General features: G+C 41.1%; 2 protein-coding genes across 3 annotated transcripts; both read left to right on the plus strand.

Annotated features, from left to right (window-relative positions):
- The first annotated feature begins 139 nt into the window (after positions 1-139).
- On the plus strand, positions 140-8,942 carry LOC137273669 (uncharacterized). Its single transcript, XM_067806463.1, has 10 exons — positions 140-181; positions 1,867-2,498; positions 2,814-2,870; positions 3,261-3,367; positions 3,588-3,845; positions 5,172-5,285; positions 5,652-5,687; positions 5,847-5,906; positions 7,791-8,751; positions 8,805-8,942. The coding sequence occupies exons 2-9, from the start codon at positions 1,889-1,891 to the stop codon at positions 7,962-7,964; spliced, it is 1,416 nt and encodes a 471-aa protein (XP_067662564.1). The 5' UTR covers positions 140-181; positions 1,867-1,888; the 3' UTR covers positions 7,965-8,751; positions 8,805-8,942.
- A 1,098-nt stretch (positions 8,943-10,040) lies between these two features.
- Positions 10,041-21,415, plus strand: LOC137273668 (uncharacterized). Of its 2 annotated transcripts, XM_067806461.1 has the most exons (9): positions 10,041-10,211; positions 12,509-13,144; positions 14,714-14,770; positions 14,883-14,989; positions 15,440-15,709; positions 15,940-16,053; positions 18,418-18,453; positions 19,750-19,809; positions 20,466-21,415. In XM_067806461.1, the coding sequence occupies exons 2-9, from the start codon at positions 12,517-12,519 to the stop codon at positions 20,637-20,639; spliced, it is 1,446 nt and encodes a 481-aa protein (XP_067662562.1). In that variant the 5' UTR covers positions 10,041-10,211; positions 12,509-12,516; the 3' UTR covers positions 20,640-21,415. The 2 variants fall into 2 exon arrangements, with proteins under 2 accessions (XP_067662562.1, XP_067662563.1); XM_067806462.1 differs by lacking the exon at positions 15,440-15,709.
- The last annotated feature ends 1,049 nt before the right edge of the window (positions 21,416-22,464 follow it).

Genomic DNA, 22,464 nt, shown 5'->3' on the forward strand with positions numbered 1-22,464 from the left:
CGGAAATGACAGGCATCAATGTGTATCCTGTGATATGAAGGGAGGTACAAGTGTTATCCCTCTAAAGACGCTGTACATTTCGTGGAAGTTAAGTACGCGTGGTCTATATAAACAGTTCCATAGCCTAGATCTTCAAGTTCTCACCAAGGAGCCAGGAGGAAGAAAGAGTATTCCGGAGCTTGTGAGTAAGCAATGTCATCCTTTGGTTTGACAGTGATTTTTCTGTGTAAACAGTTAATTTGACAGCTGTTAGATGTTGGCGCTGTCGACAGTGTTTCACATGCAACAGGGCCTACCTACTCGGGGTTCAAGTGAGCGAGTTTAGTTTTACGCCGCCTTTAGCGATATGCCCACAATACCATAACGATGGACACCAAAAATGGGCTTGACGCATTGTACCCACGTTGGGAATGGAACCCAAGGCGTCGGCGTGGCGAACGAACCCTTAGGGTGGCGCACAATCAAACAGGTCGGACGATGTATTCAGTCGCCTCGCATGACAAACATAGTTTGTCAGGAGTGTAATCCAATCCTGTATCATTACGGGGCATACTGGGTTGTGTCAAGTGTGCATTTCTGAGAAGGACTGTATGATGCCAGAGGTGTTGATTGTAATGAAATGATGGCGCTTGTATTGCTTTACTGTAATGATTGTATGACGTTTGTGTTGCAATTCTGAATAGGATTGATGGCGTCGGATTAGGTTTGATGAAATCTTTGTCACGTGGTTATCAGAAAGTAAGAAACAGATATCGGTCTGGTTTACATAGATGGAGAGTGAGTGAGTAAATACTGCAATAATTTGCAATCACATAACATTAAAAATAATAAGGGATTTTACATTTGGAGAGCATACCATTAGCCATACAGATGAAACATTTCCAAAGAAATGCAATAAATTGTCACATTTTCCCTTAATTTCTCTTGATCATCTGTTTTCTCCATGGCTTCGTCATTTGTATTTCTTATCAATCTTGTAAATCCAATATCCCCAACTTTAAATGGTACTAATGGGAATACACTTGACTATATTATTTCAAGTAAGTTGATGTCTTACAACAATCTGTCAATAATATTACACATTTACAGTCTTGCTCTTTGAAATGTTATCACCTCAGCAAGGCATCCAACCAAACTGTATTGGAACAGATCAAAATAGTTTTGTATGAGTGAGTTGGAATGTTGCGCCGAATTTAGAAACATTCCAGCAATATTACAGGAAACGCGTGTCGCCGTAGTAACGAGCGAACGCTTTAACTACTAGGCTATCCCACCGCCCCCAAATAAGAAAAGATAACAATGTCATGCATTTCCCCGTCACTCGTTAGTTATTCGTTAGTACAACACTCTGGCAATAGACACTTCACTACCATGTGAGTTAAGCATACAGCTTTATGGATAACAAGTTGTTTCAACATGTTGTAATATGAAAGTAGTTATTAAAACGAGAGTGTCGGAAGCTAATCATTCACTGCTTCTCTAATGCAGGTATAATTGGCGATTGGAAACTTCAATACATTTCTGCTTAAGCCTGCCATACCCATCCCCGACGTCTTACAGACGGAAACTGACCCGTGAAGATCGGGGTTAGAATTGATTTTCAGTAACCAAAGTTTGTCGTAAGAGGAAACTGACCGGATCGGATGGTCAGACTCGCTGTCATGACATGTCATCGGTTCCCAATTGCGTTGATCAATGTTCATGCTCTCGGTCTCTTGATTTTGTAGGACAAACTTCATTACTTACAGACCGCCATGTAGCTGGAATATTGTTGCGTGTGGCGTTAAACAACAAACAATAAACAGATGGATAATACAAATCATATTAAATGGTCTGTCACTCTGACATGTCTACATCCATTTCCAGCAATGCCTTTTCGCACCTGATTATGGAGGATGATCTGTCTCAGAATTCCGAAACAGAATCAGTGTCGACGCTTCGGAAAGGTGAACATGGTGATTCTAAGGCAGTTAGCGCGACAGCATCGGAGGATTGCAGGGATCATTCCGTTTCATCATTACAATCAGTTGCGATTGAGATCGAATCCTTTTCACAACAACTGGAGATTGGCATATCTATCGCTCCACCCCTTTCAGAAGGAAAGAAATACCATGTCTTCTTTTCTTATGAAATAAATGACCGAGAGTGGGTGGAACAGATTACCAATAAACTGGAGTCTGTTGACTTTGGGTTCAAATGCAGCTTCCATGAGAGAGACTTTCATGGTGGCAAGCGTATCATTGAAAACATCACTGAACACATCCGTCTGTCGGAGAAGACGGTGTTGGTGCTGTCTCCAGATTTCCTACAGAGTCATTGGTGCATGTTTGAGATTGAGATGGGGATGATCCTGAGCATGGAGGAGAGCCAATTGTTGGTGGTGCCTGTGATGGTGAAGCAGTGCCCTGTACCTGACAGTATCAAGACCCTCACCTACATCGACGCAACCCATGGCACTGACTGGTGGCAGAGATTTATTGGGGCCATAGTTTCTAGAGGTATTCTTAATCCATACTGGCATAACGCTATAACAGATATTTAGGACTCCATCGTTTTAGGGGTTGGTATACGGATTCTTTTCATTGAACATCTTTATCCCATCAAAATAACATGAATATTAAATCAAAAGTATGTAAACCTCCAGCTTTTACCTGGATTTGGGGCATGAACTTAGTTTCTGTGTGAAAAGAAACGTAATACACATTGCGGAATACTTTGCATAATTTTGCACCTTTCTTACATAAAATATGGAAAGAGATTTCGTATTGATGGAATTACAGTGTTATGTAGAAGGTATATTTCTTTCTTTCAAGACGATCTCCTCAGAAACTACGCTGGCACAAGAGACGTGACGGTCCGGCCTCGATATGGTGAGAAGTTGATTCTGAAGTGCTATTTACATACACCGTCCATGCAGACTCTTTGAACGGTATTTAGAAATGCAGGAATTTATGGGTGCAAGCTCAAAAGTTCATCTGATGAAAGAATAAGCATATCCTTACACGTCATCAAAATGAAGAAGTTGACATCCATAAATTCTAGCCATTACATTCCATGCAAGCCGAAATACATACAAAGGTCCTTTTAAAATACACGTGTCCAATGTTTCACATAAATCACTGACAAATGATCTTCAGATGTGACAAATGCTTAAAAAATATTGTATATATGCCATCAATCCGGTGTTGTCAGAAACAGCCAGAACTTACACTGGAACCTCCAGAATACAGGTAATGCTATTTGCATTATGACCGTTTCAGGTAACATGGAAAAGTTGTCTGAAATAGCCTCAAGCTACAAGTGTCCATCGGGAGAAGTTATAAGGGCCCCGTATGTTCCCGAGGCCTTGCTGAGACCAGGAATACAGGTTTATGAAACCTTCTTCTTCACATAGAGCAGACGACAACCCATACACTTTAAACTTCTCTCCTTATCTATTGTGTGTCACCGTATTCCACGACGTGGTTCTCTGTTTATGATATCAGCCACTTTTTTGACGTTACGTACATGCACCGACTACACTTCTTTTGCTTTCATTAAGCTCTCTTGCTACTGCATTCGTTTATATTTGTCAATTCTCATTTCAGATACCCCCGGAAGAGTTTGACAAATCAATTGACTTGATCCGCTCCGCAACCTGCTTCTGCAAACATCTCTATGACTACGGACCTTGTTGTGTACCCGTTCTTGTAGTGCTACTTTTTGCAGGCTTCGTTGCTATGCCAGTTGTGACCACAATTCTGTTAAGTCGTAATTCTTTTCATCCACATGTTACTATCTTTACTACCGCTTTCACACTACCTTGGATGACATTCGCGACTGGGTTTTTCATTCAGCGACTGGTGGTAAGTTCACTTTATTTAAATTTTACTGTGAACAACCAAATGAATATGGTTAAACATGTCCAGATATAAGAAATACCATTTTGCATTTCATTTTGCTAAATGTCTGGCCCAGATTCAGTTGTTTACAAACCGTTTTGTGAGAACATTGCTAAATTGCATTACCCTCCTGCCTTCAATGGTTCAGCTGTGTTCGTGAAACAGACGTTCATTTCCTGTATGATATACACGTACCTCGTGAATTTACACATCCTGTACAGTATCTTTAACCTTATGAACAGAAAAAGTTATGATGGGTACTTGAGGAACATGATTTTGCCTCACACCGTGTTAATGCCTACAGAATGATGGTTGCAAGGCCACCCACATACATATGCTGCCGCCTTGATAGTTCAGACACGTATCTAAATGGCATCATGATCACCCACAGTTGCCATAAGTGCTGATGCCGATGTATTGTGTTATGTTGATATGAGAATTAAAAGGTTTGTTCGTTTGAAGGCTGATTCGGAACTTCATGGTTCGATTCTAAGTTCCCTCAGTCAATGTCCATTACATGTGTTACAAAGCATGGCACTTCTGGAACGTCATTGCAGCAAAGACGAAGCTTGACAACATAAAATGTCATGATTTGTGGTTCATCCTTGCAATTTCGTCATGTCGTACATCAACGAGTACGCATGGTGGTGGAAAACTGTTTACGTGAAGACATTTCGCGTGGATGTCTTATTCCGAGAGACAGTGAACGCATTGATATTTGGAAGCTTTTTCCAAATGACTATGTTCCTGAAACAAACGTTTAGAATTCAGTTATGTCTGGTTACTACCATAATGATATTCAATATCCGACTTGGTGATTCCACTCGCAAAAGTTTGGAGTGAAAGGTGAAATTTGACAGCTATTGTCAACCTGCGGTTATGGAAAATAAAAACAGTTTTCGTGGATTGCCCCATTGACGAAATACCACATTTTGAAAAGAGATGCCTTTTGAAAACTCGTTACAGTGCAAGGTGTATGGAAGTTACTAAATTTTGATTTTTTCGAAGGCAAGTGAAATCTCTGTAAACTTTCAGAAAGCTTTAGCTTAGCTAAGCATTTTAAAGAAGTCTTAAAGGTATTCGGACACTATCAGAAAACACAACCTCTCTTTTTTCACTACATAATGCTATTCGGTTATTCTGTGTAGTTCAAAACTCAGTTAGGAAATTGCAATATACCATAATTTGTACACGTGTCACCTTAGGTGGTACTTCCTCAAGCTACTTCTGTCGACAAAACATTGTTTGAGAACAGGTAACAGATATTCTTGTTTCCTCATATAACAACAGAGGAAAAGAAGGATGCGAAAAGCACTGACGGAAGCCAACACAATATTTCTGAAACACAACGTCATCGTGGGATTCAACATACAGATGTCTGGGTGTGTTACATTCAGGACGTTTGTGAGTATACCATATTATATATATATATCTATACATCTCTGTACTACTCATGTGCAGTTTTCGGGCGATGGGGCGGCCCGTTCGCTCGTGCTTAAAGCGTTCGCTCGTCACGATCAGGGTTCGATTCCCCAGATAGGTACAATGTGTGAAGCCAATTTCTGGTATATTGCTCACACACTTGTTTAAATTTCTTATTAAGAACAAAGTTCTTTGGGTCATTTAAGTATTAGACAAGTGTGTGGTCATGACTGTGCGCGTGCGTACGTGCATATTTGGTAATTATATGATGAATGTGATTTGCCATAGGTGCATTTTACTGAACCTCTCAGAACCCATTGCACTGTGATAAACGATTTACTGTTCCAGCTCGAGTTCTGGTTTTACAATCCGACTGAATGCAAGGTAGGTACACATTAGATTACAGAAATCGAAGAAAAAGTATATGGTCAATCGCACTTAAAACTGAGAAAACTGAAGACCCATTTGTGCAATATCGACTTCAACATTAAATCATGTATTCAAACATCACTTACTAAACCGTAACATGGAACATGTTTTCAGAATTTCTTGGCGGCGTTTCTCGAAGGTAAACACGACGGAATGAATGCTCATGCATCACAGGTAAGTTCTACTCGTTGACGACAGAGACATCATTAGGGGATGGTGGGTGGCATTGTGATTAGCACAAGGAACAGGATTCACACATATCACCCATGTTCGAAAGAACACATGACATCTAACAACTTGTATGAAATCTTGCAATCAGCATGTCGCATATATCACAGCACTGAGACTGCACTCCTTAAGGTCCAGAATGATCTACTGACAGGGCTTGACATGGAGGGAGCAGCAGCTATTGCGTTGTTGGATCTCTTCCCGCGGTCTTCTACACAACAGACCACGGCATTCTGTTCAAGTCACTTCAAGACAGGCTCGGAGTAACATTGGAGTGGACTGATTCTTACATGTCTGAAAGATATCAATGAGTCTGCAATGATGGGCACACGACAAGAAGAAGCTAGCTTATGGCGTCCCACAAGGATCAGTCCTGGGGCCTGTATTGTTCACAAAGTACACCTCCCCACTCGGTGACAAAGCGAGACAGAACTAGCTTAGATTTCACACATACGCGAACGACACGCAACTCTATCTCACCTTCAAGTTTACTGATCAGACCTCAGCAATAACCACTTTTCAAAAACCCCAAGACTGTGTTGAACACATCAAGGCGTGGATGACATCGAGTTTCCTCAAACTAAACGATGATAAGACTGAACTGATGATGATCAACCCAAAACATCTACATCTACGCTACCATCTTCTATCTTTTCACATTGGAGACACTTAAATTCTAATCAGCAAAGAAGCTCGAAACTTGATGTTAATACCATCTGCAGACATCAGAAATACTGGGCTAATAAGGCGGTACCTCGACCAGCATGCAGCCATCTCACTCATCCAGGCTCATGTAACATTCCGCCCGGATTACTGTAACTCTCTCGTCTTCGGGCTTCCCAACTAACTGATCAAGAAACTGCAACAAGCACAGAACTTCGGAGGCAGAGTTGTCCGCAGGAAGAGGAAATTCGACGACATACAGCCAGTCCTGCAGGACCTTCACTGACTTCCAGTGCACTACAGGATACAGTACAAGATACCTGTCCTCGTGTTCCTGTCCACCTGTAACAAAGCGCCAGATTACCTCAGCAGTCTGCTGACCAGATACCACCCACCTACGATACTACGCAGATGTGACAAGTCTCTCCATTTGTACCCACCTCCGTACAAAAACGTTTGGTGACCGCTCCTTTGAGCATGCAGGACTGCTTCTCTGGAACAGTCTACCACTTGACATAAGATCTGAGCAAATCTAAATTCAAAACGTTCTTCTTTAATATGGCATTTCAGTGACCATTTCAATTATCTCAGACACTAGCGCTTTTGAGCAGCTACGGCTGGATACTAGCGCTTTACAAATGTATGTATGTATGTATGTGTGTGTATGTATGTATGTATGTATGTATGTATGTATGTATGTATGTATGTATGTATGTATGTATGTATGTATGTATGTATGTATGTATGTATGTATGTATGTATGTGAAGAATCGATCCCTGATCTTCATCACGACGAGTGCACGCTTTCACCACTAAGCTATCTCACCGTGTCTATGACATCAATTGATTCTCGCTGCATGTTAGACATTTAGAGAAATGCCTAGTACTTTGTCTCATGTGAAATTCATATCTTCTAACTCTTAAACACATTCCAATAGATCCTGAATATTTCTAAGTAGCGAGGATCGAGTAGGGATCCTGTATTTGACCTGGTAAGCAAATGTGATGAGGTAGACACACTTTCTACTTGCTCTGCTGCAAGAATGAAAATTAAACAACAAACAAAACTGGGTGCACACTGATCTTAGAAATGGAAAACACGCTCTGCTTCAAGTGACGCTGGGAATTCTGTATTAATGGTAATATTTTCTGACTTTCTTTACGCAGGCATATGCATCTCAGCTGATTCACTGCCATAGTGTGAGTTACACTTCCGCCTACCAGGAAGGTCATTTGAAGGTCAAACATGGCGTCAGACACGTCCGTAACGCTGCTTGTCTCTGTCAGTACATTGAGGAGAAGTACTGTGGGGGTCAGATACCTCCACTTGATGTTGTTTGACTGGCTGTACATTGAGGAGAAGTACTGTGGGGGTCGGATACCTCCACCTGATGTTGTTTGACTTGCTGTACATTGAGGAGAAGTACTGTGGGAGTCGGATACCTCCACTTGATGTTGTTTGACTTGCTATACATTGAGGAGCAGTACTGTGGGGGTGGAATAGAATACCCGGACTTGATATTGTGTGACCTTTCGAGAGAGAGATGCGTTGAGAATCGAAGTCCCTCGAGTGCTGCTTTGTATGGTCTATAGAGAGTGGCGGTCAAGGAACTGTCTGTAGAAGACAACAAAGTGTGCTCTGTTTTCAGGTGTATATTTTCTGTGTTGGATAGTGAGTGATTGAGTTTAAATTTACGCCATACTCAGCACTATTCCAGCTACATTGCGACGGTCTGTCAGTAGTCAAGCCGAGACCACCAGAAAATCCAGTGATAAACAGCACGAGCATAGATCTGCTTAACTGACCTACGATGTCATTTATTTAAGCATTGAGATTACCCATGACCCGTAACGCTGCCTGTCTCTGCCAGTACATTGAGGAGAAGTACTGTGGGGGTCGGATACCCCCACTTGATGTTGTTTGACTGACTGTACAATTAAGGAGAAGTACTGTGGGGGCCGGATACCTCCACTTGATGTGTTGATTGTGTGTACAATGAGGAGAAGTATTGTGGGGGCCAGAAACCTCCACTTGATGTTGTTTGACTGACTGTACATTGAGGAGAAGCACAGTGGGGGTTGGATACCTCCACTTGATGTTGTTTGATTGTGTGTACATTGAGGGGAAGTACTGCGGGAATCGGATCGGATTTTGTTTGATATTCGGTACATTGATGAAAGGTACTGTGGGGGCCGGATACCTCCACTTGATGTTGTTTGATTATGTGTACATTGAGGAGAAGTACTGTGGGGTCGGATACCTCCACTTGATGTTGTTTGATTGTGTGTACATTGAGGAGAAAGAAGATATATCATCGAAAAATTACATTCAAGCTTCTGTAAATTCATTCACCCGGGAACCACGTCTCTAACGCTGTGGCTCTCGTCGACTGGGGACGCTATGCATCATACGTCCACTACAACACAAGATGTATTAAATACTGGTGCAATACTGATGCTACGTCTACCGTCAACTAGACAGTCGAAACAATTCTACACCGCGATGTTTAAGTACAGGAGAAAACACGCCTCCGAGGTTTTGGTAGACAACGTAAAACACCAAAACACCACACCAAGTATAACACAAACACAAGCGGCAGACACCTCACCAAGTATAAAACAAACACAAGTGGCAGACCCCACACCAGGTATAACACAAACACAAGTGGGAGACACCACACCAAGTATAAAACAAACACATGTGGCAGACAGCATACCAAGTATAACACAAGACACAAGAGGCAGACAGCCCACAAAGTATAACTCAAAACAAACATGGCAGACATCTCAGCATGTTTAACACAAACACAAGTGGCAGACACCTCACCAAGTATAACACAAGCAGTAGTGACAGACTTCTCACCAAGTATCACACAAGAACAAGTAGTAGACATCACACCAAGTATAATACAAGCATAAGGGACAGACACACCACGAAGTATAACACATGCATAAGGGGCAGACACCAGACCAAGTGTAACACAAATCACGAGAGGGAGACACCCTACCAAGTATAACACATGCACAAGTGGCAGACATCTCATCAAGTAGAACACAATCACAACACATTGACACACACTGAATCAGGCTCTGTTGTACAAAATCATCGTTGATAGATAACCAAGTCTGACGCGTTGAGGAAAGTATGGCCTTATATATGATTTGATTTTCCCGTTTCCTTTAGACATGACTGTATTCGCATCTCAACACATTCACCGCCTTTGTACATTGGGAGGCTTGATATTGTTGTATTATCTGTGCATTGAGGTTAAATATTGTGGGGGACGGATACCTCCACTTGATGTTGTTGAATTGTCTGTAGATTGAGAAATGTGTAGCAAGTTTCGCTCAGCCACGCAGAGCGTTTCGTACAGAAATATGAAAAGTGACACACGTGGTTCAAATGTTGGCCATTTCCTGTTGAACTTGAATGACAAACAAGAGTCGCACCAAGCTGTAATGTTTCGTGAAATAATTAGTCATGCACGTATTGTGGGGTCGGATATCCACTTAGAAGAAAGTGGCCGATTATATAAGTAAGTCATAGTTGCAACTTCCCGACGATACAGCGTGGGTTTGAGCTGAAAAGTAAGTGATGCTATCGGTAGCTCTGTAACTGATATTCTCATCTTTTAATATGTAGACACTATTTTGTGATTTTATTGTTTAGCGCCGACGCCAGCAATTTTCCTGCTTTATGACACCCGTCTGTTAGTATTTTAGTGTGGACTAGACAATCCACTGATTCAATTGCGAGAACATATAATGAACATGTACCCGTAAAGATCCGGGTGATAGTCAGCGACCCAAACTTGTAAGAGGCGACTAACGGGATCGTGTGGTGAGACGTTTAACGTCTATGATCCAGAATACACGATGCCATACATTTGTGATGGATTAGTTTTCAATTAGTTTATTAGTGTCACGGATTATCTGTCAATTGTAATGCATATCATGACGGACTGTATGAAGTTAGCGTTGCATTACTGTACTGAATTGTATGAAGTTAGTGTTGCATTACAGTACTGAATTGTATGAAGTTAATTTTGCATTACTGTACTGAACTGTTTGAAGTTAGTGTTGCATTACTTTACAGAATAGTATGAAGTTTGTGCTGTAATATTGTACTGGATTGGATGACGTTAGTATTGCATTACTGTACTGGATTGTATGAAGTTAGTGTTGTATTACTGTACTGGACTGTTTGAAGTTAGTGTTGCATTACTGCACCGGATTGTATGAAGTTAGTATTGCCTTGCTGTACTGAACTGTATGAAGTTTGTGCCTCAGTAGTGCACTGGATTGTATGACTTTAGCGTTGCATTACTGTACTGGATTGTATGAAGTTAGTGTTGTATTACTGTACTGGACTGTTTGAAGTTAGTGTTGCATTACTGTTCAGAATAGTATGACGTTTGTGCTGTAATATTGTACTGAATTGTATGACGTTAGTGTTGCATTACTGTACTGGATTGTATGAAGTTAGTGTTGCATTGTTGTAATAGATTCTATGAAGGTAGTGTTGCATTACTGTACTGGATTGTATGACATTATTGTTGGATTACTTATTGTAAGCAGCTTGTATCGCATTACTATACGGGATTGTCTCACGTTTGTGTACCAGGATTTCTTTTACCGTTGCGTTACCGTGATGAATTTCATGAGTGTTCATAGTGTTAAATTTCTCCCATGAGTTTTGTGAGTGAGTGATTTTGCTATTACGCTGCTTTTAGTAATGTTCTCGTAATGTCACGGCGGGGACACCAGAAATGGGCTTCAGATATGGTGCCCACGCGGGGAATCGAACCCGGGCCTCACAACCCCACCCCAACACCACTCCTAGTGATTGTAGGAAACTTGTCTTACGTAATATAATAGATAGACATTTGTGTTGAGCTTATAAATACATATACACAAAATTACGCGATGACACTGGCATGGTCAATGACGCCATGAGTCAATAAATTTCTAACTTCAGATTCCATCAGCGAACCGATGATAATGGCAGTGCCTTTTATAAATACTAACTCGTCTTGATGCATTGTCGAGTAGGTGGATGAGCACGATTTTAAAGTGTTTTCAAACGGCTAGCAGGAAACAGGAAACAGATGCCAGCCTGGTTGACATACATCAGGGAAACATGGCACTGTGAAGCACGACCATCAAAAGCTTTCCAACAGAACTTTCACCTTTGTAGTGTACACATTATCCTCCTATCAACAAAACCAAGCACAATGAGCTAAATGACAATGCAAAACAGTTATAAGGGATTATACATGGCAGCGGACCTACCTATAATTTTGTGATAAAACAAGACCGACTCTGATAAAGAAGTGTACAACAAATTAACGTCAGTGAATGTCATTGGGAGAGAGGTTTTCTCAAAACCGATTGTGATCCGATTATATGTATCACGCACAGATTTGTAAGGGAGATTGGGGTCTTGAATATTGTACACAAGTTGTTGAGCACGGAGATATATGCATAACTGTTCCTGAAATTGTAAGACCGAACCTAAACCTTGTATTAATAGAGTCACAATAATAGAGGCAATACAATTAGTAAATAAATAAAAAAACCCAAAACAAACAACAGCAACAAGAACAACAAAATGAAACAACCAGAAAACCAACTACTGACTCCCCTGTAATTGGGAAGTATCGACCTTTTCTGAATGTGCATTTTGTATCGAAAATTCGTAATGATAGTCCATGAAGACAGAAAGACTAGAAAGTATCGTCATAAATTATTTTGGGGATACTAGAGATACCCCTCTTACAATTGTGGAATGGATAAATAACTGGTAATAGGTTGGTAATTCTAACCAGTGTGAGTTGATACTGAATGATCGGCCAATAATATAGCTTATTTATACCATATTCCAGCATCAAAGATGTTGCAGCCATTATTGGAGGATGACCTATCCCAGAGTTCCGAAACTGAATCCTTTTCGTCACCGAAACCAGCCGAGGAAATAGACTTTAAACCATTTCCGGGCAATGAGGCAGTTGACGATGACAGGAATACTTCAGCTACATCGATACACTCAGCTGCGATTGAGGTAGAGTCTCTTTCATCACAATGCCAGAACCGTATGGGTGTGGCGCCTTCCCTTTCAGAAGGAAAGAAATACCACGTCTTCTTTTCTTATGACATTACTGACCGAGAGTGGGTGGAACAGATTACCAATAAATTGGAGTCTCCTGACTTTGGGTTCAAATGCAGCCTTCACGAGAGAGACTTTCATGGTGGCAAGCGTATCATTGAAAACATCACTGAACACATCCGACTGTCGGAGAAGACGGTTTTGGTGCTGTCTCCAAACTTCCTACAGAGTCATTGGTGCATGTTTGAGATTGAGATGGGGATGATCCTGAGCATGGAGGAGAGCCAACTGCTGGTGGTGCCTGTGATGGTGAAGCAGTGCCCTGTACTTGACAGTATCAAGACCCTCACCTACATCGACGCAACTCCTGGCACTGACTTGTGGCAGAGATTTATTGGGGCCATAGTTTCTAGAGGTATTCTTAATCCATACTGGCATAACAGAAAACGTAGACCTCCAACGATATTTACAAAATATAGTGTCTTATGGATAAATCTTTCTGAAAACATTTAGCTGGTTATCGGAAAAAAATCGGTATGTTAAACGACACTTATCTCCAATAACGTATGTGCTGAAACAAAGTGGCTTTGAAACTGAAATTGAAAATGAATTATCTGTTTTCACTATCCCCACGACGCGTTTTGCAGAAAAACATTCTTCACCAATATTACCACATATATAGATCTGGTTGTTAACTGGTACCTTTTGGTGGCTTTGCATTTCTGAATAAAACAGTAATTGTGTTTCCATGGCAGAACTGTTTAATGATTCTTCACCAAATGTGGCACATAGATAGGTATGTTAGTGAACCAATTGATTGTTTGTGATTTCTGAATATAATATTGAATTCCATGGTATCGAGATTTACTTTAACTTAAATTGGTGGTAGTGTTCCTTTACGTTAAAACCTTACTATACTCTCCTTACTCTTCATTGGTATTTAAGAACCTAATGTCATAAATCAACAGTGCCACTACATTTCGGGGTCGTGTATATTTGTCTTAATATATTATAATATGAAGTGTATCCTCATTGTACGAGTATATTTTGAACCATGTGGAAAGGCTTGTTTATCAATCCACCCAATTTCTTCTATTATATAAATATTTCATTATTTCGTAAATTATATACGTATGTCCTATTCAACAATAAATATCTTTTAAAACATTTCCGGTATGAACGTCACATCAAATTGTAGAGGCGCTAATGCAGCCTTTTAATACAATCATGCTAGTGTATGAATACTTTAGTGTATCTATACATGTAGTAATACTGGTGAAGATTTTTCTGTAAAGCTCGTCGTGGGGATAATGAAAACAGACAATTTAAGGTGTGTGTGTGTATTTATATTCATTTTCATTATCCCCACTATATATATATGTGTGTGTGTGTGCGTGCGTGTGTGTGTGCGTGCGTGCGTACGTGCGTACGTGCGTGTGTGTGTTAGAACAAAGGTCCCACGCTGCATGGAGTACGGGATATGCTGCAAATAGTACTCGCAATACTTTGAACGTTTTCTTTATAATAGACTTTTTGGTGTTTATCAGGTTTATTTATTTCAGATTTGTCTTTGTCTTTGTAAAAACACATGCTTGGTAGGAGTAAAAAGTTATAAAGTGGAAGCATACATTTTACCAATTCTAGAATTTTACGGTAGATGGTAAACCTGATTGAAGAAAGTAAACCACTTAGTTTCCAACAGATTCTAATATACTCTTGTCAACATTGGACGGAGTTAGTTTGTGTCATGAACACAACCCAACCAGCGTAAAGTGTGTTTAGCTACAATGAATACATTGCCCTGTACGTTTTGTGCCCAAGTTTGAGTTTTGATTGCTCCTATACAATGAAAACCATTAGCAAATTGAGTTTACCTAAGAACAAATGTAATGCATTGAAGCAACGTTTATTGAATCGATAGAAATACACCGTTTATGAACATGGTATTACTGAGCATTATAAGTGTTATTTTAATGTTTTCTAGACGACCTCCTCACCAACTACACTGGTACCAGAGATGTGACAGTCCGGCCTCGACATGGTGAGACGATGACCATTGTGTCTACTCCAGGGAATCATTTATAGTCACATCCTAATCCAGCCGTTCACTGGATTCAACCCACGAAATACTTTTCACTTTGACTCTTTTTCAGGCAATATGGAGAAGCTGACTGAAATAGCCTCCAACTACAAGTGTCCATCGGGAGAAGTTATAAGGGCTCCGTATGTTCCCGAGGCCTTGCTGAGTCCAGGAATACAGGTTTACAAACCCTTCTCTCCTTTGATGGGCAAAATCCCATCCCCCTAAGTCCCAGCAACACATTGTCATGTTATTTCTGGCCGCACACAATATTTTTACAACTTGACAAGTGTTATTGATTTTTTGTTGACAATCAAGTGCTCAGCACATTGTTATCACGGATATCCCGAACTTGACTGCTATGTGCCGGGAAGTTAGAATCATCATTTCCCCCCATTTTCCTGGGTGAACACAGACAATTCTGAACAAAACTCACTTGCCTATGGTGAGACCACATGTATGACATGTGCTTCGTTGAGGGGGCAGGGTGGAAGTACTAGAAACTCTCATGGGCCAAGCCAACAAAGACAGTGACTCATCCAAGGAATCTCCGAGCTCGTCGTTGCTTAACTTCAACTGATTTGTGACCATATCTGCCACATTGTCAATTCCGGTCAATTCTCATTTTAGATATCCCCAGAAGAGTTTGACAAGTCAGTTGACTTGATCCGCTCTGCTACCTGCTTCTGCAAACATCTCTATGACTACGGACCTTGTTGTGTACCAATTCTTGTAGTGCTACTACTTACGGGCTTCGTCGCCATGCCAGTTTTAACATCAGTTTACATTCTTAGCTTCCTCGCTGGCTTTGGTGACTATCATCCAGTTTTCATCGTTGTTCCAAGCCTAACTCTTCCGTGGGTAGTGTTCATTGCCGGCTATTTCATACAGCGATCGACTGTAAGTAAACACGTCAGCAGGGGTTTGATGAAAATGTGCCAACGAAATAGAGATGCCAGAGAGATGTGTTCACCGAAACATATTATAACGTTATAAAACATATTAAGACGTTATATAGAACACGAGGTCGGTTTCCTTCGGATATGTGCAAGAATCAGCAATGTATGTTTGTATTGGATGTAGTCTTCCACATAAATGACAGATAGTTTTGTTTTCTCATATACCAACAGAGGAAAAGGAGGATTCGAAAAGCACTGAGTGAAGCCAACACAATATTTCTGAAATACAACATCCTCGTGGGATTCAACATACAGATGTCTGGCTGTGTTACATCCAGGACGTTTGTGAGTATACCATATTTACATGTCTATAATACTCATTGAACGCCCATAAAGATCCGGGTTAGAATTGATCTTCAGTAACCCAGGTTTGTCTCAAGAGGCGACTAACAGGGATCGGGTGTCAGGATTGCTGACATGGTTGACACAAGCCATCGCATCCCAATTGTGTAGCTCGGTGCTCATGCTGTTGATCATTGGATTGTCTAGTTCAGACTCAGTTATTTAGAGACTGCCGCCATTTAGCTGGAATATCCCTGAGTTCAGTAATAGTCTATTCAGAAATAGTCTATATAGCATCCTTGTCTGGTGATAATAAGATATTTCTGACGATGTGAAATCTGCAAGTGACGTCTACGTATTTTGAAAATATTAAATCTGATTCAATCATGATAAACATACATCTATCTCTGTCTCTCTCATTACCTCAGAATATATAATTATATATACATATGGAAATTAATTAAGCAACACCAAATTCAAAGACACATAAAAACTTAACAAAGTTTAACGAAGTAATTTTGATGATTGATTATTCAATTTTGATGTATTGACATACAGCATGAGCTTTTCATGGGTTGATATGACGCGCGTGAAGCTTGCACAGCGCACGTGCATTGCTTTAACCTCAACTTTCGAAAAATGCACTTTTTCCCTGGGGTGTTTACAAGCGCAGGTTGTCGATTGCATTCGGTTTTTCATTCATTTCAATGTCATGGCACGTAGGAAATTATCAGAGGCCACTCGTTGGCAAATAATCGGCATGAGGAATGCTGGTATGTCTCTAAGACAAATCGGGACTCAAATCGGACGACATCATTCCATAATTTCAAAACTTTTGAAAAAATACCGGGCCACTAATGAAGTTAAAGACCTGCCTAGACCAGGAAGACCCAGGAAGACCACAGTCCGGGAGGACAGAGCTTTACTGAGACTTGTACGGCGCAGGTCCTTCGACTCGAGCTCTCGGTTGAGACAGGAGTGGCTTCCAGGGAGACCCATCTCGAACAGGACTGTTCGGAATCGTCTGAAAGCTGCAGGATACCGGGCAAGGAGGCCAATCAAGCGACCCAGACTGTCTCCAGCCCATAAGGCAGCCCGACTGGCCTGGTGTAATGACCGTTTGCACTGGAACATTGCCTCTTGGAGGAAGGTCCATTTCTCAGATGAGAGCCGGTTCTTGCTGCACATGGTGGACGGTCGTACTCGGGTCTGGAGGCAGAGGAACACAGCAATGGCTCCACGGAACATCCAGGAGACTGTGGCCTTTGGGGGAGGTTCCGTTATGGTATGGGGGTGCATTTCCATGAACTGCAAGTTGGATATCATTACCATCCGTGGCAACCTTAACGGTGTTCGTTACCAACAGGAGGTTCTTGACAGGGCTGTGGTACCTCATTTTGAGAACCATCCTCTGGCAACGAGACCCATATTTATGGACGACAATGCTAGACCTCACAGGGCGCATGCTGTAAATGATTTTTTGCGGCAAAATGCAATTGACAGAATTCCATGGCCTGCCATGAGCCCTGACCTCAACCCCATTGAACATTTGTGGGACTTTATTGGCCGTCATGTGAGGCAGAGAGACCCACCAGTCCATAATCTCAACGAATTGACGGCTGCCCTGCATGAGGAGTGGAACAGGATCCCCCAGAATCAGATCCGGAGACTCATCCAAGGAATGAGGAGGCGTCTGGAATCGGTGGTGCGTGCGCAGGGAGGACACACTAGATATTGATGAAAGTCGGTGTGCAGACTCTCAGATGACTGTTCTTTCTTTCCATGTGACATTTGTGTTAATACACCTGACAACAACGTCTGTGGATGAATAGTAAATTGTGTCCATTTTTTCATGAATTTAAGACAGTTTTAAGAATTTGGATTTCGTTGCAATAAAGCAAAGTCTTGATACTTTTTCCCTTTAAGTTGTTTGTCAGAGATCGTCTGTTGAATAAAAAAGTGTCAAACTATATCAACCCGGCATATTTTGATTGTCAGAACACTTCAAAGTTGCTCCAATAGAAAAAATTGGGGTGTTGCTTGATTAATTTCCAGGTGTATATATAAAATATACCTTTGTTTGATGCAAATGAGATAGATCTTTTCATGTTACATTTAATTGTGGCAGCAGCTCAGATACGTTTTGAAAGTTTTAAGTTTGATTTAATGAAGATAAACAAACATCTCTCTCTCCCTCTGTCTCCATCTCTCCTTTATTTCTCTTTCTCTCTCTCTCTCTCCAGCTACCTTTCTATCCTCTTCTCTCTATATATATCTCTCTCTTCAAATAGAATTTACCTTTATGTATTTATATCTCATGTATTGTTCAGCACCCTTTGCCTGATTTTATATGATGCTGATTTTCAGCTCCAGTTTTGGTTTTACAATCCGGCTGAGTGCAAGGTAGGTACACAACATATCTATCACGTGAAGGACGCCATCGAGCGGTGTAAAAGGGCTGGAGGACTTAGACTATCACATGACCTAATGTGATTCCTGTTCCTTACCAGTGGACAAAAATCACTTTAAAGTAGAAGACACTGTGAGTCAAGACACACAATTATATTGAACGCTGGATGAGTCCATATAATTCTCTGTATTGCTGTGCGAAACCCAGACAGTTTGGTTATCTTTAAACTCAATGCATCACGTACATGTAAGGTCAGTTTCAGTGTCAATGCTCATTACATGACGGCGTTTCACTGTGAGGAGCTTGAGCTGCAAAACTACAGATTGTCGAGAAAGGTACCATGCCCGAGAGTATCTTATCTCAGCTAAAGATAGCTGTATCTGAGGACTCTATGTGTAGGATAAAGGTTGAGACTCCGAGATTATGGTTGACCAAGTAGGTCCCGAGACTGAAGGGTTGGGAGAAGTACTTACTTCTCTCCACCCGAACAGGAGTGCTTTAATATGTATACATATAAACCGTCAATGATGGAAAATTGGATGACCATGCTATGAAGCTACATATGACACTAACTTAATAGCTTGTAAACTCAACGACAGTAACCCTACCTAAAACTAGATAATTTAACCCAGGTATCTTTGTCGGCCGGGGTCCGTGACGGAGAACGTTCACTTAGAAATTTGAGAGATGCTGATCCAACCTGAGTGAAACATTTGGACAATAAAACTGATGTTTGACGATGTTTTTCTATTGATTTCAAACTCTCACTTATCATCTGAACTTAAATACTGATGTTAATGAAAGTAAAACATGGGAAGGGGTCTGACTTACTAACCGTAAAACCGGGAATAGGTCTTACTTACAGAAAGTTAAACCGGGAAACAGGTCTTACTTACAGAAAGCAAACAAAAACCTCAAATGCAGCAAATACGGGAAAGGAAGGCATGTCTAATATATAGTGAAAAGCACCTTGTAGGTTTATAGTGGTCAATAAGCTAGATAATTCTCAATGTAGCACAGTGGTATTCCATTAAATGAACAGTCGTAGGTTTTGAGTTAATTGTGATCAGTATGCATTCGCAGTTTTTGTGTGAGTGTAATCTTTGAAACACACGTCTTTATGGAGTTGGAGGTTAGAATGTTGACAGTAACGCTTGACAACTTGATGAAGTTAAACCGGCAATACAATAGTGACTTGTTTATTCATTGTATCTGTGGTCTAGACATAAGAAATAATACTTGCTATGCCAAGACATACCTCTTGTAATGTATGACGTTTGTGTGTTTAGGATTCCTTGGCACGATTCCTTGAAGGTAAACACAGGGGGATGAGTACACACGTGTCACAGGTGAGTTACATCATTTTACGACTGAGATGTCCATTCCAGAGTTACAAAGAAACAACTGAAACATGTTGGGACATAAAATCAGTTTATGATAAATCAAACTTTGATCCATTGCGTTTGCAATGTTAAGCTCATATGTTTCTGTATGAGCACATCTACTACGTAGAATACAAACACACACACATCAACCAAGTATAACACAAGCACACACACATCAACCAAGTATAACACAAGCACACACACATCAACCAAGTATAACACAAGCACACACACATCAACCAAGTATAACACAAGCACAACTGACACTCCTTACTTAGCATAACACAACCGCGACTGGCACACACTCCATATCCACACTCCAAATGACACACACACTGTTGGTACACATCCATCACTTTTTAACACAAACAGAACTGGTGCACCCCCTTCAAGTTTAACATAAACAGAACTGGTACATCCCCACCACGTTTTACATAAACAGAACGGGTACAAGTTTAACGTAAGAAGAACTGAAAAAAAGTACAAGCGACACACGCCTCAGCAACTATAAGAAACACAAGTCACACCCCGTTTTACCAAATATAACACAAACACAAGTTAAATTAAAGTGATATCCCCTTTAGCCTAGCGATTTGATTTTTTTGCTTTTGTTTACACAGGTATATGCATCACAGTTGATTAACCGCCATAGTGTGAGTTACACTTCCGCCTACCAGGAAGGTTACTTGAAAGTCAAACATGGCGTCAGACACGTCCGTAACGCTGCTTGTCTCTGTCAGTACATTGAGGAGAAGTACTGTGGGGGTCGGATACCTCCACTTGATGTTGTTTGACTGGCTGTACATTGAGGAGAAGTACTGTGGGGGTCGGATACCTCCACTTGTTGTTGTTTGACTCGCTATACATTGAGGAGAAGTACTGTGGGAGTCGGATACCTCCACTTGATGTTGTTTGACTGGCTGTACATTGAGGAGAAGTACTGTGGGGGTCGGATACCTCCACTTGTTGTTGTTTGACTCGCTATACATTGAGGAGAAGTACTGTGGGGGTGGAATAGAATACCCGGACTTGATATTGTGTGACCTTTCGAGAGAGAGTTGCGTTGAGAATCGAAGTCCCTCGAGTGCTGCTTTGTATGGTCTATAGAGAGTGGCGGTCAAGGAACTGTCTGTAGAAGACAACAAAGTGTGCTCTGTTTTCAGGTGTATATTTTCTGTGTTGGATAGTGAGTGATTGAGTTTAAATTTACGCCATACTCAGCACTATTCCAGCTACATTGCGACGGTCTGTCAGTAGTCAAGCCGAGACCACCAGAAAATCCAGTGATAAACAGCACGAGCATAGATCTACTTAACTGACCTACGATGTCATTTATTTAAACATTGAGATTACCCATATCTGAGAACAACTACATATCTATTGAGATTCTTATGCTAACAAACAACATTGTCACTCTCTCTCTCTCTCCCATCTCACACCCACGCTAGGCCTCAGACGCCCACATATATATGTTGACTCACTTCGGCGCCAGAACGTGCATTCCGTGGACATAGCCTGTGGGTAAGCAGTATTATCGTTTGGTCTAAAAGAGATTATTTTCTGTAAACAATTAATTTGTTTGCTGTTAGATGTTGACGGTGGTTCAGATGCAAGAAGGCCTATTCCTTCAGGATTCAAGTGAGTGAGTGAGTTTAGTTTTACGCAGCATTATTCTAGTAATATCACGACAGGGGACACCAGAAATGGGTGTGAGTGAGTGAGTACTCTAGGGGGTAAAATTATGGTTTCTCAATTTCAGCAGAGCCAAATACGGGTTCCCATCGGCTCCCTTCGACTTCAAGAGCAAAGTTTTTGCTATTTTCACATCACTCTCTGCTTTGCCACTAGACTGAGCATATCTTGGGGAACGTGTCACACGTTCCAATCCAAAGCACTGTGTGAAGTCATAGAAGTGTTGTGAATCGAAAGGCAGACCATTGAATGTAACGAATTTTCTCTGGCACTCCATATCTTGCACAATAAGCCTTGATCTTTTAGAATACCTAGATCGATGTCACATATTTCCCAAAACCCCAACAAAAACAAAAACAAACAAACAAAAAACAAAACAAACACCCCCCAAACCCCAACCACCCCCAGCCAAAAAAGAAGAAAAAACCCAAAACGAACAAAAAGACCTGAAAAAACTAAAGCAAAACTAAAGCAAAACAAACAAAAAAATAGCATAGACGTATACCGTATATAGTCCATTTGTTGCATTCAAACAGGTCGCAAGCAATGTGGAGGTTCGTGACTGGAGAGTATTAGACACATCACACTTGTCTATATAAGACTGAAAATCTTCATGCATGCTTGGCCTATGGACCGTTTTACGTGCTCTTCTTAAGCATTCCTGTATTCCTGTGTGGGTTGTGTGTAGCCTGTCAGGGATCACATGTCTGGCTGATGTGTTACCAAGATGTGTTCCCATCTTTTCTGTCATGTAAATCAGCCCATTCTGCAGAGACAGTTCCTCTCGGAAAGTATGCTATACTAGTACCTTTAAGTGCGGTTGCAAATCTGTTTGAACATCTGGCCATACCTTCTGGAATAATGCCACGAACTCACACATCACATCATTCTCCCTGAGTTTCCAGCTGAGTTCCAGCTATTGGACAC

The sequence above is a fragment of the Haliotis asinina genome, chromosome 2, assembly GCF_037392515.1.
Source record: "Haliotis asinina isolate JCU_RB_2024 chromosome 2, JCU_Hal_asi_v2, whole genome shotgun sequence".
NCBI lineage: Eukaryota > Metazoa > Mollusca > Gastropoda > Lepetellida > Haliotidae > Haliotis > Haliotis asinina.